Source organism: Leucopleurus acutus (genome assembly GCF_964270905.1).
Source record: "Leucopleurus acutus genome assembly, chromosome: 2".
In the NCBI taxonomy this organism is placed as follows: Eukaryota; Metazoa; Chordata; class Mammalia; order Artiodactyla; family Delphinidae; genus Leucopleurus; species Leucopleurus acutus.
Window position 1 is genome coordinate 53,147,448 of NC_139143.1, and position 18,826 is coordinate 53,166,273.

Below are 18,826 nucleotides of genomic sequence, written 5' to 3' on the forward strand. Positions count from 1 at the left end.
CTGCCGCAGGAGAAGCGAGAAAGTGCGCCTTGCTGGGGAGTAGGGGAGGCCCTTCTCCCCTGGGATGGTTTTTATGGGGAAAGGCAGTTTTAGAGAAATGGGGGGAGGAAGGAGGAACCCGTATAGCGGGTAAAACGGGTGTAGGATGGGGGAAGGCATCTCCACAAACCTTGGGGACCTCACAGTGAAGGATCTGTGGAGGCCAAGTGTGCTGCAGATAGAAGGAAATAATGAGGTTGTGGGCTTCTTCGTTAAAGGGAGTCTTTTTGGTAGAAAAATCAGAAGTTACACCTAATTTGGTAGTTTCCCTCTCAGCCCCGTCTGCCATGGTTCGCTAAGTCCTTTAAAATATGATAGAGTAACCGAGGCAACCTGTTTACTGTAGTAGATGCTAACTGCCAAGATTTAGCAACCGTTGCTGTCAATTAGCTTTTGTGCCTCGACAGAGACAAGAGATGGGTTTTTCTCATTATTTCATTTTCTTTAGCAGCTTGCTTCCAAAAAGAATTTGAGGCTGATGAACAGTTTAAGAAAGAGTCGGCTAAATTACAGGTGTCTTCCCTCAGACATAAATACCAATTGAATTTTGTACGTTTTTCCGTCAGAAGTCAGCTGTTGAAAATTAATAGCCCGTATTATTGTGCTTCTGAATATGCTTGCATGTTTTCTAAGTGATGATTTATTGGACCATAAAGGAATTTAAAAGATTGATAAGTAACACTTTCTTAGGAATTTTCTGAACATTTTGAAATGTTAGGTCTAAGAAAGTTTTCTTTAAAAATTTAGTCCCAAAATTGACCTTTATGCTCTTTCTGAATCATAACAAAATATCTTAAATGAATTCGTTGTCTTTCCTACTTCTAAGCCACTTGTGAGATTAATGTTTATAAAACATTTGGACAGTTATAATCTAATAGAATTATTTTACAATTTTAAAACAACATATAAATTGTTATAGTAGATTTAAGAGTAGGGCAGATCACAGAAAAGACAAAGTCAGCAGGCCTCTGGTAGGCCCCTCCTTATCACAGAAGATCAGAGCTAGTAGGTGCAAAATAAGGCCAGTTGTTTCTTCATCCACAACTACAATGGGGGAGGAGGAGGAACACTCTCCTGAGTAAGGTGTCCTCCCTAACTCATCTCTAGATGGGGTATTTTTATGTTTATTAGAGGTGGTTGAACAGCTTTAGGGAATGCATGCTTTCTCCACCTCCCCACCATCAAGAATATGTTGAATATAGTTTGGAAAGATTTCTTCCTATATTCCAAAATTTACAAGTGTGTTAATTTGAAGAATGCATGATGTTTGAGAAAACTGAAAATGCATTGCTGGGACAAGTAGGTAATGACTGAGAATCTGAAATGCATTAGAAACATATTAATCACATTTTAAAAATTATTTTTAGATGGTCTAGTTAGCCCTCTGAAATCAGACTTAACTGGGCAAGATGAAGATGGCATATCTGAAATAGAATTGAAAATTGAGGAAAAAGAAGTTTTAAAAGAACCTCCTAGCATCTTGGACTCATCTGATTTAACAAGAGGTTTGCCTATTGACTTCTGGATTAGTGTGTTACATACAAAAAGATTGAGTGATTTTAAGTACAGATTGACTGATAACTACTGTGTTGAGCCAGAAAGTGATTTCAGAGATGTACATAGGCATATCAGGACTCTTTAGATAGATCTTTTAGAATTTACTTCAATAGCGGACCACAGGATTTTCAGTTTTCTATCTTACCAGGCCCCTTTCGCTTACTTTGTACTACTTAGTAGTTGGAATGATTTAAATAAGCACATCGTTATGTAGCACTATATATCTTGTTTCACGCACACAGATCTTTGAACTATGGAAGCCAAAAGCTTTTATGATTTCAAATTAAATAGGTTGGTTTGTACATGTGGATTCATTGCCTGAATCTTACTAGACAGTAAGGTCAGACACCTAGCAATTAAAGGTTTTTGTAATGTGGGAAAAAATTTTACCTGTTTATAAAATCATATCTCATTGTAAGTCATTTGAACAATACCTGGTATAAGAAGTTAAACAATAGCATTTGTTGCTCCTTGTTTTTCTCGTTTTAGAATTAAGTAAAAATTGTTTTTTAATAAATTTTAGCAGGAATGTCTGACAGTGCTGAATTGAATTCCAAAATTATTGACGCAGTGTGCTGCTGCATCCAAAAAGACTAATGATTTTTTAAAAAAAATTAGTTCAAAACTTTAGTGCCTGCGGTGTGCAAGTTACTGCACTAGGCACTTAACTGTTACAAAGATGAATAAGACATAGCCCTTGCCTACTTACTGCTTATTTGTAGGGGAGACAAACAAGAACACAAATTATACAGAAGGAAAACAAAGCAACTGGGCATGAAGCTTGGAGAGGGATAGGCAGGAAGACAGCAGTGCCGAGAAATTGTATAATCTAATTATATAATTAATATTAGCCTTGTGGTTTACCTCCATTGACTCCTATCTCACTGGGATCCTTTCCTGTCAGTTACATCTCCTAGTCTTGCATATTCAGGATTCCACTTTGTAAATGTTCCTTTCCTTGGGGCTACACATATTCAGGTCTCTCTATCCTTACAAAGAAAGAAAAAACAAGTTACAATCCCATCCATCTCCTTTTTTATACTACCAAACTTCTTGAAAAAAATAATCTATGCTGATTTTCTATACTTGGTTTCTCCTTCCAGTCCCATTTGTACTCTGATACCTCACTGAACCTTCTTTCTTAAAGGTCACTAGAGACTTGCTAAATACTAAATCCAGTGGTCTTTTCTTGATCTCTGCAACTATTTGTGATACTTACTGTTGAGCATTTCTCTTTTACAGTCTCTTCTCCTTGGCTTCTGCGTTATCTTGATTCTCCATACCATTTTTCCTTTCTGAATGTACCCTCTTGATTTTCCTCAACGTCTCTTACAAATATCTACATACCTTCATACCTCACTTACAAATTATATCCATTTATATTAATCAGTAGTGGGTTCAGCAGCATTGGGGAATGCATCCCACACACGACTTACTCAAGAATGTTAAATATATTTTGGAAAGATTTATTCATATATTCCAGAATTTACAGGTATGTAATTTGAAGAATGTATAATATTTCAGTAACCCAAAAATGTGTTACTGGGACTGAGTTTTGGCTTTTTTCTTCTCTGTTTCACAAAATTTTTCCCTTACGCTTTCTTATTCATGCTCATAGTTTCATCTAACGTGTATTTTTGAGTTATATCTATTCAGAATCCCTCCTGAGCTCCAGAAACGATTCAACTGCCTACTGGACTTGAGTACCTAATACCAGTAGTAATCAAACACACTGTGTAAAAAACTAAATTCCCTTGTCTCCTCTTTCCTCTTCCTTTCTGCCAAAAGTGTTTTCTGCTTCCTTTATTGGTTAACAGTATTATTAAATCTCAGGATCGTCCTTTAATCTTCACCTTTACTTTCACATCCCAAGTTCTTTGCTTCTTTTTTTACCTTCTCTTCTCCAGTACTTTTCTGTTACTAATTTCTCACCTCAGTTATTGATCCTTGGTACTATAGCCAGAGATACCCTCCTGAAATGCATTCAAATCATGTCTTTGATTTCCTCAGAAACCTGAATTAACATTGCCTGAAGAGTAAAGTCCAAACTAACTTGCATAAAATTTATGTCTTCCATGATACATGTTTGGCTGCATATCTTTCTACCAACTCTATCCCCCAAACATACTACTTTCCAGCCAGGAGTGGTATAGAGGTGGCTGTGTATTTTTACACCACATGCCTTTGTTTATTAGGTTACTTCAGTTTATAAGGCCTGACACGAAATCTCTACTTATTGAAATTCTCTTCCTACCTTATGAAATTCTATTCATACCCTAAATTTCAGTCAAATGCCACTTCTTCAGTGAAGACATTCCCAGGGGCACTTGTTGGAATGAATTACTTCTTCCTCTGTAGGCCACCATTATATTACCTTTACCCCTAGTGTTCATTTCATCCTGCCTTGTGTTCTAGTTAGTAGTTAACGTTTTAATCTCTCTCACGTGGTTGAAAGTTCTTTGAAAACAGGAAACATGGCTTCAGTGTTTTGTACAGACTAGAACCTTTCTTTTGTAGAATTATATTGAATAATAAGATAGAATTTGAAAGCTGTGAGGTTACACAGCAGAGTTTTTTCCCCAACTCTGCCTTCTTAGGCACACTTGTCATTTTATAAACTGAGTTTCCCATCTAGGTACTAGGGCACTGTGCTATAGGAAATAAAAGTGTAAAATTCCATGTGACATGATCAAATAAAAATGAAGTTGGAATACAGATTGTTAAAGCATAATTTTCTAACTCTTAAAATTTCCTTTCAGAGAGACACATCTCAATTCAAAGGCAGCTTGCTGATCTAGAGAAGTTAGCTTTCGTAACTGAAGAGGATTTTGACGCTGCCAGTTCACTGAACTCAGATAATCTTGATGCAGGTATTTCCATGATTTGAAAACGTGTTTTTTCTCAGTTTCTAATGATTTGTCATCTTTCAACACATGAAAATTTTTCTAAGCATAGACTTGTTTATTTTCACTGAACTAGAGCAGAAGTAAAATAATGGTTTTTTACTTAGGAAATTATAGCCTTCTATATACAAAGGTGCTATGAGATAAGTTATTTCACAACTTCTCAAGGAAATTACAGTCTCATGGATATATAAGGGCTTTGTATGCTAAAAGTTAGGAATTACATTTTACTATGAGTAACAGAAATCCAGAAAGTAGTATCGAGGCTTATATTCTCTCATGTAAAATAAGTCCCAAGGCTGGCAGTTTAGGGCTGGTACAGAGTTTCACAATGTTGTCAGTGCCCCAAGCTCTCCTCTTTCTACTTTGCCATCCTTAGTGCTTGGATTCCATCCTCAAGATCTCCTCACAGTTTTTTGAAGTAGGCAGAGTATAGATATATAAAAAGAAATAAAATTGTGCTTATACTTGCCATGTGCTATGTGTGAAAGATATTTGTTGGATTAAAAATTGAGTTATTATTTCTGTATATTTTATTGCTTTAAACCTGGATTTGAGATTTTTAAGTCTCTTGTATACTATCAAAATTTTTATTAAGATACATTACATTTCTAATTAAATAAAACTTATTTAATACATAATCTTTCCAAGAATATGTTAATAAAGAAGGAAGAACTTACAAATTTAGTAATAGGATACAGTGGTTGTAACCATGACCCCAGTCTCAGAATAGCAATTATATAGGATCCAAGGTACTCCTTCCACTTCCTTCTTCCATTTTTCTAACTCCGCACATTAACTATTTTTGTTGCTGCTAGAGTAGAAGAGTATCAGAGCAGATACTTATGCTCTCTGCTCAGCTCCTAGCTCTCTGGGAGTGTGACAACTGCTGCCTTTTCTCCTGCCCAAAGTACAGAATGACATTCTCTTTAGCAGGCACTTTGGCTGGAGGGATATCATGTAGTTTATCACTTCCTCATCCTCTCTGTTCCCAGTGGCAACAAGGATATCTGCTAGCCACAGAGAGGAGAGTTTTAGGTAAAAAAATAAGTCACTGACCATGTGCTAAAACAACTATTGTTAAGTACCTGCTGAGGCAGGAATGACTTCTCCCTAATGTTAAGAAAGATATTATCTAAGGTGTGTGAGTGTGTGTTTTGGGGGGTAAAGGGCAGAGGCAAGAGAGGTTCCCCGTTACTTCTTTCATAGCTAAATTTAAGCATTAATAGCTAGTATATTCTCCGCTTTATTAGTTCCTTTTCCTTTAACAGGAAACAAACAGGCTTGTCCATTGTGCCCCAAGGAAAAATTCAGAGCTTGTAATAGTCATAAGCTTCATCGTCACCTTCAAAATTTACACTGGAAAGTCTCAGTTGAATTTGAAGGTTAGTATTTTTGTGCTTGCTAAAAGTGATGTAAACGAAATTAAAGATTTGGTACCAGTTTTGGAATTTTAATGAAAACATAATCAAGTATTTTCAGTTTAAAATTATGAAGGATTAATGCCCCTCTTTTAATGTATTTATTAATAAAAGACCATATAGCTCTCTAGGCAATAGATAGATGTGACACCAATAGTTTAGTGTGGCAAACATTTATTAAGCATCTCTTCTGTATGGGGTACCTGCTTGGTGCTGAAGGTCCACATTACTTATTGAACCATGTTTTAATAAGTTATACTTTTCCTTTTATTTTAGAACAACTACAATTTTACACATATTTTTGAAGATATAATAAATGTAGTAAAACAGAAAATAAAACAATTGGTATGAACATTGGAAAAAAGAAGAAACATCTTTTTTTTTTCTGCTGATGGCTTAAAAAAGCCAGTTGATGAGAGTATTTGGAACAGTGGTGAGATACAAGATTGATCAGAGTCTCTCTACTCTAGATAAATGGAAATTAGAAAAAACCAATTATAATAGTGACAAAAATGACACAATTTGAGGGAGTAACGAGAGGACTCATATAACGAAATGAATAAAGTTGAAGAACAAAAAACAACATCTTACCAAGTTAAAATACTTCTTAGAGACAGTGAATTATTAGATTCTGAGTTAGTGAATTATATATTACAGCATTTTTGGAAAGAGACCTGGCAACATTTAAAAAATTTAAAATATTCATCCACCAGGCACTCTTTCCTAGGAGTAAAAGCAGCAATACACAAGGATAGGTGTACAAGAATATTCATTGCAGCATGTGCTTAGTGACAAAAACTTGGAACTAAAATAAGAGATTGAATAAATTATGCTCATGGTACATGGTACATACATACCATGAAATATTATGCAGCCATTGAAAAGAGTATATTACATCTATACCAGTTTACTTGGAAGGATTTCCATGGTAAACTACTAATGAAAATAGCAATATATGGGATAAAAACAAAAAGTACCCCCCCAAAAAAGCCCTAAATATCAATCTTAAACATGTATATACTTATATTTATATATGATTATATAAGTATAGTCATTGTTAAATGTGCTTATCTGGGGTTTCAACCAGACTGAATGAAATAGCCATTATAAGACACCCCAAAAAAGAAGCCAGAACTATACCAGAATTATTTTCTTAGATTATCACTAATTACTTAGAGAAAAGGGAATTAGAGACTAATTCAGAAGCCATATGTCTTATGTTTAATTATTTATAAGAATGTATAGTAAACCATATTGACTTCTTATCAAAAAAGAAAGATCTCATTTCATTTACAAAGGTCTCTTTCGTTTGCTGTATTTAAGCCATTGTTTAATCTTTAGGTTTGGTCTCCCTCCTCCAAGTTATTCTTTTCTCTTTGATGGCTCATAGTATTGCTTTACTCTGTCATGTACATTAGGTTGTTGGGTTCTTTCACATGGTGGTCTTCTGGTAGATGGTGAACATGATTTTGTCTTTGTGAGCAGGCTTCAGAGTAGTTGGCAAATATGTTGAATAAGATCTGCTGAAGGAATAGAAGGGAGATGAGGTAGAAAAAGCCAAGAATGCTTGTGTTTGAGACTTGAGCAACTAGAAAAATGTTGTCCTTTACTGGGATGGAGAAGACTGCATTAGGTATGAGAAAGAAGGACAGGTCCTCAGATTTAGGCATGCAAATGTTGAGATGCATCTAGTGGAGATATCAAGTAGCCTGGAGGCTACATGAATCTAGACTTTGGGGAAAAGGTTTGGGCTAGAGATACATATTTGGGAGTTGTCAGAATATAGATGATATTTAAAGCCGTAAGACTGGGTGGGATAACCTTAAGAGTACATATAGGTGGAAAAAAGTTGTTGTCCAAGGTCTGAGTCCTGAGACACTTCAACATATACAAATAAATGATTGGATGTAAAGTATGAGAAGAAAGGAGTTAAAGATAACTTAGTTTTTGAATTGGGAGTAACTGGAAGGCATTATCATTCATTAAAAAGGCGAAAAAGAGACCTGGTTCAAGAGGAAGTGAAAATTTTAGTCCTTGACAGTAGGTTTTTTGGAGTTCTGTTGTTGTTGGGTTTTTGTTTTTGTTTTTCTTGGCTGCGTCACACGGCTTGTGGGATCTTAGTTCCCCGAACAGGGACCAGGGATCAAACCCATGTGCCCTGCAGTGGAAGCGTGGAGTCCTATCCACTGGACCACCAGGGAATTCCCGACAGTAGGTTTTGAAATAACCAGTCATATGTCTTCAATAGGCAATTGAAAGTAGAGATCTGGCCCTCAGGAATGAGTTGGTAAGAGAGCTATAATTTGGGATTCCTTCTCACAGGGGAGATAGTTGCAATCATGAAAGGTACTACAGTTACCAAGGAAATGAGAAAAAATTTTTGTAGCACATCAAGCATACAGAAAATCTACATTTTCGAGTATGAGAGAGGGAAAAGAATCTGTAAAGAAGATTAAGTAGGAAAGATGGGAAGAGAACTAAGATAGTGCTGTATCATAAATGAAGAAGAGGCTGTATAATGGTAAATGCAGCATAAGGCAGAGAAGATGAAGCCTAAGAAAAAGTCAAGATGGCAGAAAGACGATAAAACTGAGTCCCAAAGAAGCTAAATGACTAAACCAAGGTAACACAGATATTTTTGGCAGAACCAGGTTTTGACCCTAGATCCTCCTGTATTTGTTTTTATACTATGTCATATACAGCAAGTACATAAAACTAAGGCAATCTCATTCAAATAAACTATGACATTACAAATATAAGAATAATTTCAATTATTCTTATAAAATAAAATTTGCTAGTAATTTTTAATAATAACTGAATACTTAATGAACAGTGATAGACAAGCAGCAATTCTTCATTCTTCATTCTAGGTTACAGGATGTGCATCTGTCACTTACCTTGTCGACCAGTGAAACCAAACATTATTGGAGAACAGGTAATCACATGGTAGATTTGTTTTTTTTAGACTTAGCTGTCCGTAAAGAAAGTGCAATTTTGAGTTGCTTTACGACTAAAATGTGCATATTCAGCAATGAGTTTAAGATTTTGTTTACAAGGGCTTTCAGATTACCATAGTAGGAAAAATATGAAATGTATGAAAGAAGTTGCTGTATTGAACTTTTCATTTTAAAGTTTTTAATTTCAGTCAGATCACCTGCTCTCGTGTTCAAAAGGAAAATTAACCCACTTACTAATTTTGGAATGGAGATTTTTAAATAGTAATTTTTTTCTTTCAAAATGAATTTTGATCATGGAATAAGAGCCTTTAATTTCTGTGGGTTAGTAAATATCTTAATATGTGTCAATTCATACTCATCCTCCCTATGTTCTTCCTCTTACTTTGTCAAAGGACAGAAGGAAGAAACTTTCTGAAATCTCACTAACTTTTTTTTTAAAGTACGTGTGTTTACTTTTAGGATAGATTTGACCTTTGGGGAATACAAATTGTAAAATATTTTATAGTGACACTATCCTGAATGCATATTAGTTTAATGGGTCCTCATTATTAATTTTCCTTTCAAGTCACTAAAAAAAGTAAAGAACTGGCGGTGGGGGGGAAACAAACATTTCTTAAGTAGTTAGAATAATGCTTAGTCCATTAACCCTATCTATTTTGAATATGATAACCACAATGCCATAAGGAACCTTGCGCAATGTTCTTGACTATTCTCTCCTTGCTCTATAATCCCGAGTAAACAGGACGTAAGAGTAAAAAGGCATCAAAAGCAGGAAGAGCTGTTGGAGTGGTGGTTTTGTTCTTAGCTAAATGAGGAACTATAAAGTGAGAATTTTTACTTGGAAAAATAGACTTTTTATCCTGTCTCTAACATTTAGTAGTGTGCTAGAACTAGCTCAATTTTCCAGAAATCTTGAAAGCTCGTTGTTAAATGTGGCCATCATCAAAAATTAAATTATATAAACTTAAAAGTAAATAAATTATATTAAAAACAAAGTTAATGAATACTCACAACTCACTACTTCCCATTTATTTTACATTTTACTTTTACCTGTGCTCTTAACGTTATTTATGTATTCTATATCTGCACGGTGGCAGTGTTCTCTGGTATGATATTGCATATCTCTTCCCAAATTCACATTCAGTGATGTCCCATTGGTAGCTTCAGATGTCACGGTTGTAGCTTGACATCGGCCATGGTAGAGTACATAAACCACAGACAGATGCAGACACTACAAATCAGGGCTTTATTTTCCTGGAGAGCCAGTTGCTATACATCTACCAGCACATTGCTGCTAGTGTCATACCGTTTGTTAAGTGCTGCTTATAGAAGATAGAGTACAGTTACTTGCTGATTAGAATGAATGGAAAAAACTAAGAAATTAAACTTGTGGCCTATTGTAAAGTAAGATTAAAAAGCATATGTAAATATAGGTAAGGAAGTAAAAATCCTTTCAAAGTCACATGGCAAAATGAATACTATCTTCTATACGTTAAACCCTAAATACACTAACATACATAAATTTACAACATTAAATAAACTTTTATTTCATTGTCTTAGTAACTTATTTATGTATTTAAATTAAATACTCTGTTTGATAGATATCCAGTAAAATGGGAGCCCATTATCATTGTATTATTTGTTCAGCAACAATCACCAGAAGGACGGATATGCTAGGACATGTTAGGCGCCATGTGAATAAAGGAGAGACTAAATCCACGTATATTGCTGGTAAGTTGAGCAATCTCATTAACATGTTAATAATTAAATTCTTAAACAATGGTCTAATTATTCTTTTCAGATATCAAGCAGACAAAATACAGTGACTTAACCAAATCATTTAGTTAACTACTAATCTGTCAGGTTTTGTTTCTGTGAGACTCCCAACAATATTCAACTGTTCTCAATTTAACAGATATATTTAATATCTGGGGTAGATATTAAATATGGGTAGAAAAAAGTAACTGATGTTCAAGTAAATATAGGTATCTTAATGAAAGACTATAGAATTTTATTACGAATGACGGCTCCTGTACCAATAACTGTGTTATACTTATTATCGAAAAACACTGGAAAAAGGAGGTAGAGTGATATATAAAGACTCTTTATTATCCTGAGTGATGTCGAGTTATTAGTAGCTTGTTAATACTGAGACAGTTCCTTCTCAAGAATTAAGAATTAAGCCCTCCTGCCCTAAGGCATCCATTATATGTAATGAATTAACTTCTCTCTTATACATCTAGAATGGTACTCTGGACCTTCCCTTTAAGAATTGAAAAAAAAAAGTCACTAAAATAATTATTTGAAGGGCTTAATTTGCTCACAGAACCTGGTTTGAGAAAGGCTGATCTTGTGAGATATGTGACTTGACACTGTTGAGTATAGAAAGATATATAACACAACACTAGGAAAGATTACTTTTATTTGGCATTGTAGAAAGGGAAATATGGTTCCCATTTAGTTAACATTCTGATAGTAATGTTATCAAGAAATCCAAACATAGAGAATCTCAATTATATTTCCCCCACACATATTACATATGTTTCCTTTCTTAAATATTTAAAATATATTCACACAAACACATCACTGTTTCATTTGGGTTTATAGCTAAATGATTCTAATGTATATTAAATGTAGAATAATTTTTTTACATTAGCTTATAGCTGTTTGAATATAATTTGTGATTTAAAATCATAATTATGAGAAAGTGTTCTGAAGTCAAGCACATTCAGGAAATACAGTGACTCTTAGTTATCCATGCCGGCTAATGGAATGTAACTACACAGAAAGGTTAATTTTCTAATGTTTAAACCACAATAAAATATATTTAGCAACCAACCTGTATAAACACAATGTAGTGTTTGATGAGTAATAAAGGTATTTTAGGATTTTGTACTATCTTAGGTTGATTATTCTTAACTAGGTATATAGATATATTGATGTGCTAGACAGTTAAGATTTTAAGCTGACAAACTTTAATTCACCAAATACTTAACTGAGTACTACTCTTTTCCAGAGACAGTGCTAGGTAGGTCAGTTTGGGGGGACTTTTTGGCATCTACTCAACTGATTTCATTAACATGAAATATTATAAAGGAAGGTTATTTTTTTAATGTATATTGTTTTTGATATTTAGAATTATTTTGTATTTCACTGGAAATCTTTTTTTTTTTTTTTGTAATTTTAGCTTCTGCTGCCAAACCACCTAATGAAATTTTGAAAGAGGCAGACACAGATGTACAAGTTTGTCCCAACTATTCTGTACCTCAGAAAACAGATTCCTATTTTAATCCCAAAATGAAACTAAATCGGTAAGATAAATTGAAAACAGGGTTATGGGATGTTTCAAATAATTACAGATGTACCTTTTCCTAATCTTTTTGTTTTAATATATTGAAACAAAACTAGGTGTAGATTGAAAATCATTTATTTTACCATTTTCTCAGAATGATTGTTTTCTCTCTTTTATTTTTCTGCCAAACCAATTTCTTTCTCAGAGAGTAAAACAGGTCTAACTTTATATAATTAAATGAACATGTTGGGCAAGTTTGTGGGCAAGTTTTATTTATAAAATCATTATTCATCGTGAATACTTGTTAATAAAACCCAATTCGATTTGTAGTTTAATTTCACAGATTTTTAGTTCTTGTACTGTTAAGTAAGGAATATAATATTAGGTCTCTTTCCAAAATAGTTTGCATAGTAAATAGGAGCCCCATTTCTCACTGTTCTTAAAATAAAATCTACAATGATGAAACCATGGTGCCGTAAAATTATTTGATTGTTATACTTCTTCTAGGCAGCTAATATTCTGTACACTGGCTGCTTTGGCTAAGGAACGAAAACCTTTGGAATGTCTAGATGCCTTTGGAGCTACTGGTAAGTAATGAAGCCTTTTTGGAACCCCACTTTATCATATCTGTACAGTATCTTTTCTTTCCCTTTTTTTTTCTTGTTGTTTAGCCACTTTGAAAACTAAGGGTTTGTTTATATCACGTGAACCTGAAGAGATTTTTTTCCCAGTTTTATTGAGAAATAATTGGCATACATCACTGTACAGGTGTACACGTTTGAGGTGTACAGTATGATGATTTGCTTTACATATATTGTGAAATGATTACCACAGTAGGTTCAGCTAACATCCATCATCTCATGTAGATACAATATCATAAGAAGGAAAGAAAGAAGAAAAAATATTTCTCCTTGTGATGAGAACTCTTAGCATTTACCCTCTTGATGTTCCTATGTAACAGTGTTACCTATACATAGTCATCATGTTGTACATTTCATCCCTAGTACTTAATTTATCTTATAATTGGAAATTTGTACCTTTTGCCCACCTTCTGGTACAGTATCTTTTCTTAGGAAATTTATATGGATATCATGTAGCAAAATATTTTGATATAAAAAAAAAGATCCAAGGTAAATTTTTTTATTATGGAAAATTTTCAAATATATACAAAAGTAGAGCATATAATAAATGAATCCCTTTATATCCATCACTCACTTCAGAAATTACCAATTCATACTCAGTCTTATATATGTATTCCCATGCACTTTCCCTCGTACCTCATTCCTCCATTCTATATCCCCATTATTTTGAAACAAATCACAGATCATTTCATCCGTAAATATTTCAATGGGATATGTAAAAGACAAGGACTTTTTACAATTAAAACCCATATACCATATCACACCTAAAAAATTAAGAATAATTCTTTAATGTCATCAAATGTTTAGATATACCTATTTCATAATTTTTTTTAAATTCAAATCTGAATCCAAACAAAGGCTATATATTTCAGTTGTTTAGTATGTCTCTTAAGTCTCTTCTTAATCTATATTACCTTCCATCATTTTGTGTGTATGTGTGATAATTATTTGTTGATATAACAGGTCATTTGCCCTGTAGAGTTTCCCACAGTCTAGATTTTTGCTGATTGCATCACCATGGTTCATATAAGATGAACCATCACATGGTTCCTCTGTCTCTCGTATTTCTGTAAATTGGTAGTTGGATCTTCAGGTTTGCAGATTCAGATAGGATTTTTTTTTTTTTTTGCAAGAATACACATTTACTGCAATCAGCTATCAGTTGGTATTTGGTTGTCTCTTTTTTGTGATGCAGTAAATATTGCTTAGTCATTAGGCAGTGGGGTAAGGTGACATTTTAAAGATTGAGAACATTTTTCCCAAAAGGACTTAACAGTAGAGAAAAGATAATGGAAAAAGTAGAAAATTTCTAAGAAGCCACTTGTACCTAATCCACATCTTACTTCTTAAAGGTTATAGGAGTGTATTCTTGGGAAGTTTGTACCAATGGGATGAAAGCATGACTTAGCTCTCATGTTCCTCTCCTCAGGGAGAACTAGTGGTGAAAAACATGGACTGTGGAATCAAACTGGCTGCATTCAAATCCCAGCTTTATAACGTGTTAGCTGTCTAACCACAGGAAATTTATGCTTCAGTTTCCTCATCTATCTAAAGGAGGGTACCCACCATAAAATAATGTGAAGATTAGGTAAATTAATACATGTAAAGAAATTGGAACAGTGTCTGGTATACAGCAAATGCTATAAAAGTACTCAGTATCATCATTATTGTTTTATTACCACTTCTACTACCATCATCATCATCATTAGTAATGTCTCTGTAAATATGGTAAAAGTAATGAAGTAGTGATTTTAAGCTGATCACATCCTCTGAGCCAGTTGGATTTTTTTTTTTAATATTTGTTTATTTGGCTGGGTTGGGTCTTTGTTGCAGCATGCAGCATATTCATTGCGGCATGTGGGATATTTTGTTGCGGCACTCGTGGTGCGCAGGCTCTTCGTAGTGGCACGCAGGCTTCTCTATAGTTGTGACATGCGGGTTTTCTCTTCTCTAGTTGTGGCGTGGGCTCCAGAGCACATAGGCTCTGTAGTTTGCAGAACGCAGGCTCTTTAGTAGAGGTGGGTGAGCTCAGTAGTTGTGGCGCGCAGGCTTAGTTGCCCCGCGACATGTAGGATCTTAGTTCCCCGACCAGGGATCGAACTCACGTCCCCTGCATTGGAAGGCAGATTCTTTACCACTGGACCACCAGGAAAGTCCCACCAGTCGTATTTTAAATTTGAATCAATTTTTACTCCTTTTTCTGCCACTGTCCCCACATACACTCAACCACAGATCTGTTCTAATTATTCTTTTTTATTATGACTCATACTCCTTTTCCATTCCATATCCACCAATGTAATGATTTTTGGCAATGATATCTCTCCCACCCAGTCTGTCTTGTATGCTATTGCAAACAGCCCTTCCTCTGAAACACTGAATTGATAATGTTACTTCTCAGTCAAAAAAATCATGCATCTTTATTGTCTAAATAGAGTTCAGCTTCTCAGATTGCAATTTAATATCCTCTATAATCTGACCCAATCTACTTTTCCAGATTTATTTCCCAGCATTTTCCCTGACACAACTTCTCTCTCTCTCTCTTTTTACATTCAATAAAATTTATTAAATGTCTATCCTAGACTGGGTACTGTATACGTTTCTTGATAGTGGAGTCATTTTTTTTCCTCCAGTTTTATTGAGATATAATCAACATATAACATTGTATAAGTTATAGATATACAACATAATGATATGTATATATTGTAAAATGATCACCAAAAAAAATTAACATCCATCACCTCACATAGTTACAGATTTTTCTTTCCTTTTTATGAGAACTTCTGTGTTCTTCTTTCTTAGTCACTTTCCAATAAACAATACAGTATCATTAACTATAATCACCCTGCTATACATTATATCCCCAGAACATACTTATCTTATAACTGCAAGTCTGTACCCGTCCATATCCACCCAGTTCTCCCACCCTTCCAGTCTCCACCTCTGGCAGCCACAAATCCGATCTCCATTTCTGTGAGTTTGGTTTTTTTAGATTCCACATGTAAGTTAGATCATACAGTATTTGTCTTTCTCTGATTTATTTCACTTAGCATACTGCCTTCAGGGTCCATCCATGTTGTCTGAAATGGCAGGATTGCCTTCTGTTTTATGGCTGAATGGTATTCCACTGGGTATATATATATGTGTGTGTATATATATATATACACGTATATATATATATATATATATATATGCCACATATTCTTTATTCATTCATCCATCTGTGGACACTTAGATTGTGTCCATGTCTTGGCTACTGTAAATAATGATGCAATGAACTACTCTTTTTTTTACCTGAAATCCCTAAAACTATCATTTAAGTAAGATCTTCTCAGCCTTTTCTTTTTAATGTGCCTTGGTAAACTAAAATCAAGCTCATAGCAGTCATTTTGCATGTTTCCCCATCTCTGAAACGTGGATAGGGACTTCCCTGGTGGTGCAGTAGTTAAGACTCCATGCTCTCAATGCAGGGGGCCCAGGTTTGATCCCTCATCCAGGAACTAGATCCCACATGCATGATGCAACTAAGAGTTCACATGCCACAACTAAGGAGCCAGTGAGCCGCAACTAAGGAGCCTGCCTGCTGCAACTAAGGAGCCTACGTGCCACAACCAAGAAGCTGGTGAGCCGCAAATAAGGAGCCCACCTGCCACAACTAAGACCCAATGCAGCCAAATAAATAAATATAAAATGTGAATATTGGAACTTACTTCACAAGCTTGTTATAAGAGTAGGAAAATGTATGTAAAGACCATGGCACATAGTAAATGCTAACTTTTTACATTTATGAAGCACATGTAGGGAGAAGATGGTTAATACTTCCCGTAAATAGGGCTTTTTCTACTCCATATTGGCTAGGCTTGTGTCACCATCTCCCACTGTGTAGTGAATGTCCCTTATGACTCAAGTCCAATAGGAATAGAAAGCCTTGTGAGAAGGGCCCTCTTGGTCTCAATTCCTCTTGGTCATTTGCTTACACATACAAAGTTGTGCTTTTTCATTCACAATGATGCTGTTGTGCAGTATTTGAAAAGCACTGATCCAGGAAACTTGTTTTCATATTTTGGTGCATTAGGGTAAACTTCAGCAGGAGGAGTTCCAACTACCCATCTTCCCTTCAAGTACAGTAACTGCACTCTTACTCATATTGTATATTGGGTTTCTCTGTAAGATTTTGTTTCAAAAAAGTATTCCATTGTAAAAAGAAAGAAAAAAAAATCCTACCAAAGCCCAAATAAAGAACATACATGGATATTTTATTTGAACATGGATTATAGAAAAGTTTTTTTACAAACTATTAATGGAAATCTGTTGGACACATTTTCTTGTGGTAAATTTTCTTCAGAGGCATTTTAGTGAGAAAGTAGAATAAGAATTACTTATGAAAGTATTAAGATTTTGAAAGAATTGTTTTTGTTATTTATAAAATTATATTCTTTATTATTATACTACTTTTATTCTTTATTACAATTTAAAAACTCATTTTTCCTCCAATTTCTCCCAAGGGATAATGGGATTACAATGGGCAAAACACCTTGGGAATGCAGTCAAGGTTACAATTAATGATTTGAATGAAAACTCTGTGACGTTGATTCAGGAGAACTGCCATTTAAACAAACTGAAAGTGGTAGTGGACTGTAAGGAAAAGGAAGAGAGTGATGATATTCCTGAAGAAGGAGAGGAAAACTTTGGTAATATTAAGGTGACCAAAATGGATGCCAATGTACTGATGCATTTGAGATCTTTTGATTTCATGTAAGTGAAAAAAATTGTGTCACTTTCTAAACTGACTTGGATTTGGCGGGAGACGGGGTAGGAAGGGGGCCGTTAAAAATTAACATAGTTTGTCACTGTTTGTTTATTTAAATTAATAAAGTTTTTTGGCATTGGCCTAAGGAAAGCAGTAAGAACATTTTCTAGCATTTGAAATAAAATGCCTGGGCATGACAATTTCCTCTAAGCCTGATTTATTTTTACATGTGTAACCTATCATATGATCATTTTATTGCTTACTTTAAAAACATAATTATATATTTAAAATAGATTTATGAAGTCCTTTTGAATCCGTGGAATTTTGTCATTAGAAATAATGACAATGGTATTATTTTGGATACTAGTATGATTTTAAATATGTCTGTATTCTTTGTGATTTTAGACACCTAGACCCTTTTGGAACATCTGTGAACTATCTTGATTCTGCATTCAGAAATATAAGAAACCTTGGCATAGTGTCAGTGACTTCTACAGATATCAGTTCTTTATATGCCAAGGCACAACATGTTGCCCGGCGTCACTACGGCTGTAACATTGTCCGAACTGAATATTACAAGGAGCTAGCAGCCAGAATTGTTGTAGCTGCAGTGGCAAGGTACCAAATGGCCAACAGTGTACCTTGTCTGGGTATATGATAAAAAGAAATAATATTACAAGAAGTGTTTATTTCATTCTTCAAAATATGCATGAAATACAAATTCCGTATTCCATATATGTAATCTTGATTTGTTTGGTAATCTTAAGTTAGAATTTGATTTGAAAGCTTGTGCCTAAAATAGTTTACTCTTCAATTTAAAATGTTATTAAAATAATTAAAGTACTAAGAAAGAAAATATTGAAAGTTAATTTCAAATCAGTTTATTTCAACAATGTAGGGGACAGCACCATGAAAAGGGAAAGCAAAGCCTGTTTTTAGATTTAGAAACAATCATTTTTTGTCCATTTCATCTTTTATTTATGTAGGTTAAAAAATGATGGCTTATAAACTTGATTCAAATCAATACATACAAAGTTTAAGTTAGTTTAGAACTGTAGAGGGAAAACTAAGTACATAAATGGTATCAAGTAGAATTTAATCCAAAAGTATATAAAAGTAATAATGGCAAGGACTTTGCTTATTCATTTTTCACTGACTGTTCAGTTCCTGCATGTAGTTAGTACTCAATAAACATATATTGTTTAGAGGAAGCTTTTATAGAAAAAAGTAGATAAAAAGAAAGAAAGATGGTTGTGATGACAAGAAACA

At 34.3% G+C, this 18,826-nt stretch overlaps 1 protein-coding gene across 3 annotated transcripts in view; it reads left to right on the forward strand.

Moving 5' to 3' along the window:
• Window positions 1–18,826, forward strand: part of TRMT1L (tRNA methyltransferase 1L) — a 36,225-nt gene that overhangs the window by 470 nt on the left and 16,929 nt on the right. The window contains exons 2-10 of one of the 3 annotated variants that reach the window (XM_082833836.1): window positions 1,407–1,544; window positions 4,356–4,466; window positions 5,771–5,884; window positions 8,791–8,855; window positions 10,479–10,608; window positions 12,065–12,188; window positions 12,677–12,756; window positions 17,313–17,562; window positions 17,963–18,175. In XM_082833836.1, the coding sequence (XP_082689962.1) occupies window positions 1,407–1,544; window positions 4,356–4,466; window positions 5,771–5,884; window positions 8,791–8,855; window positions 10,479–10,608; window positions 12,065–12,188; window positions 12,677–12,756; window positions 17,313–17,562; window positions 17,963–18,175 (1,225 nt within the window). Of the gene's footprint in view, window positions 1–1,406; window positions 1,545–4,355; window positions 4,467–5,770; window positions 5,885–8,790; window positions 8,856–10,478; window positions 10,609–12,064; window positions 12,189–12,676; window positions 12,757–13,733; window positions 14,399–17,312; window positions 17,563–17,962; window positions 18,176–18,826 lie in introns of those variants that run through there. The other 2 variants (XM_082833837.1, XM_082833838.1) reach the window with 2 other exon arrangements.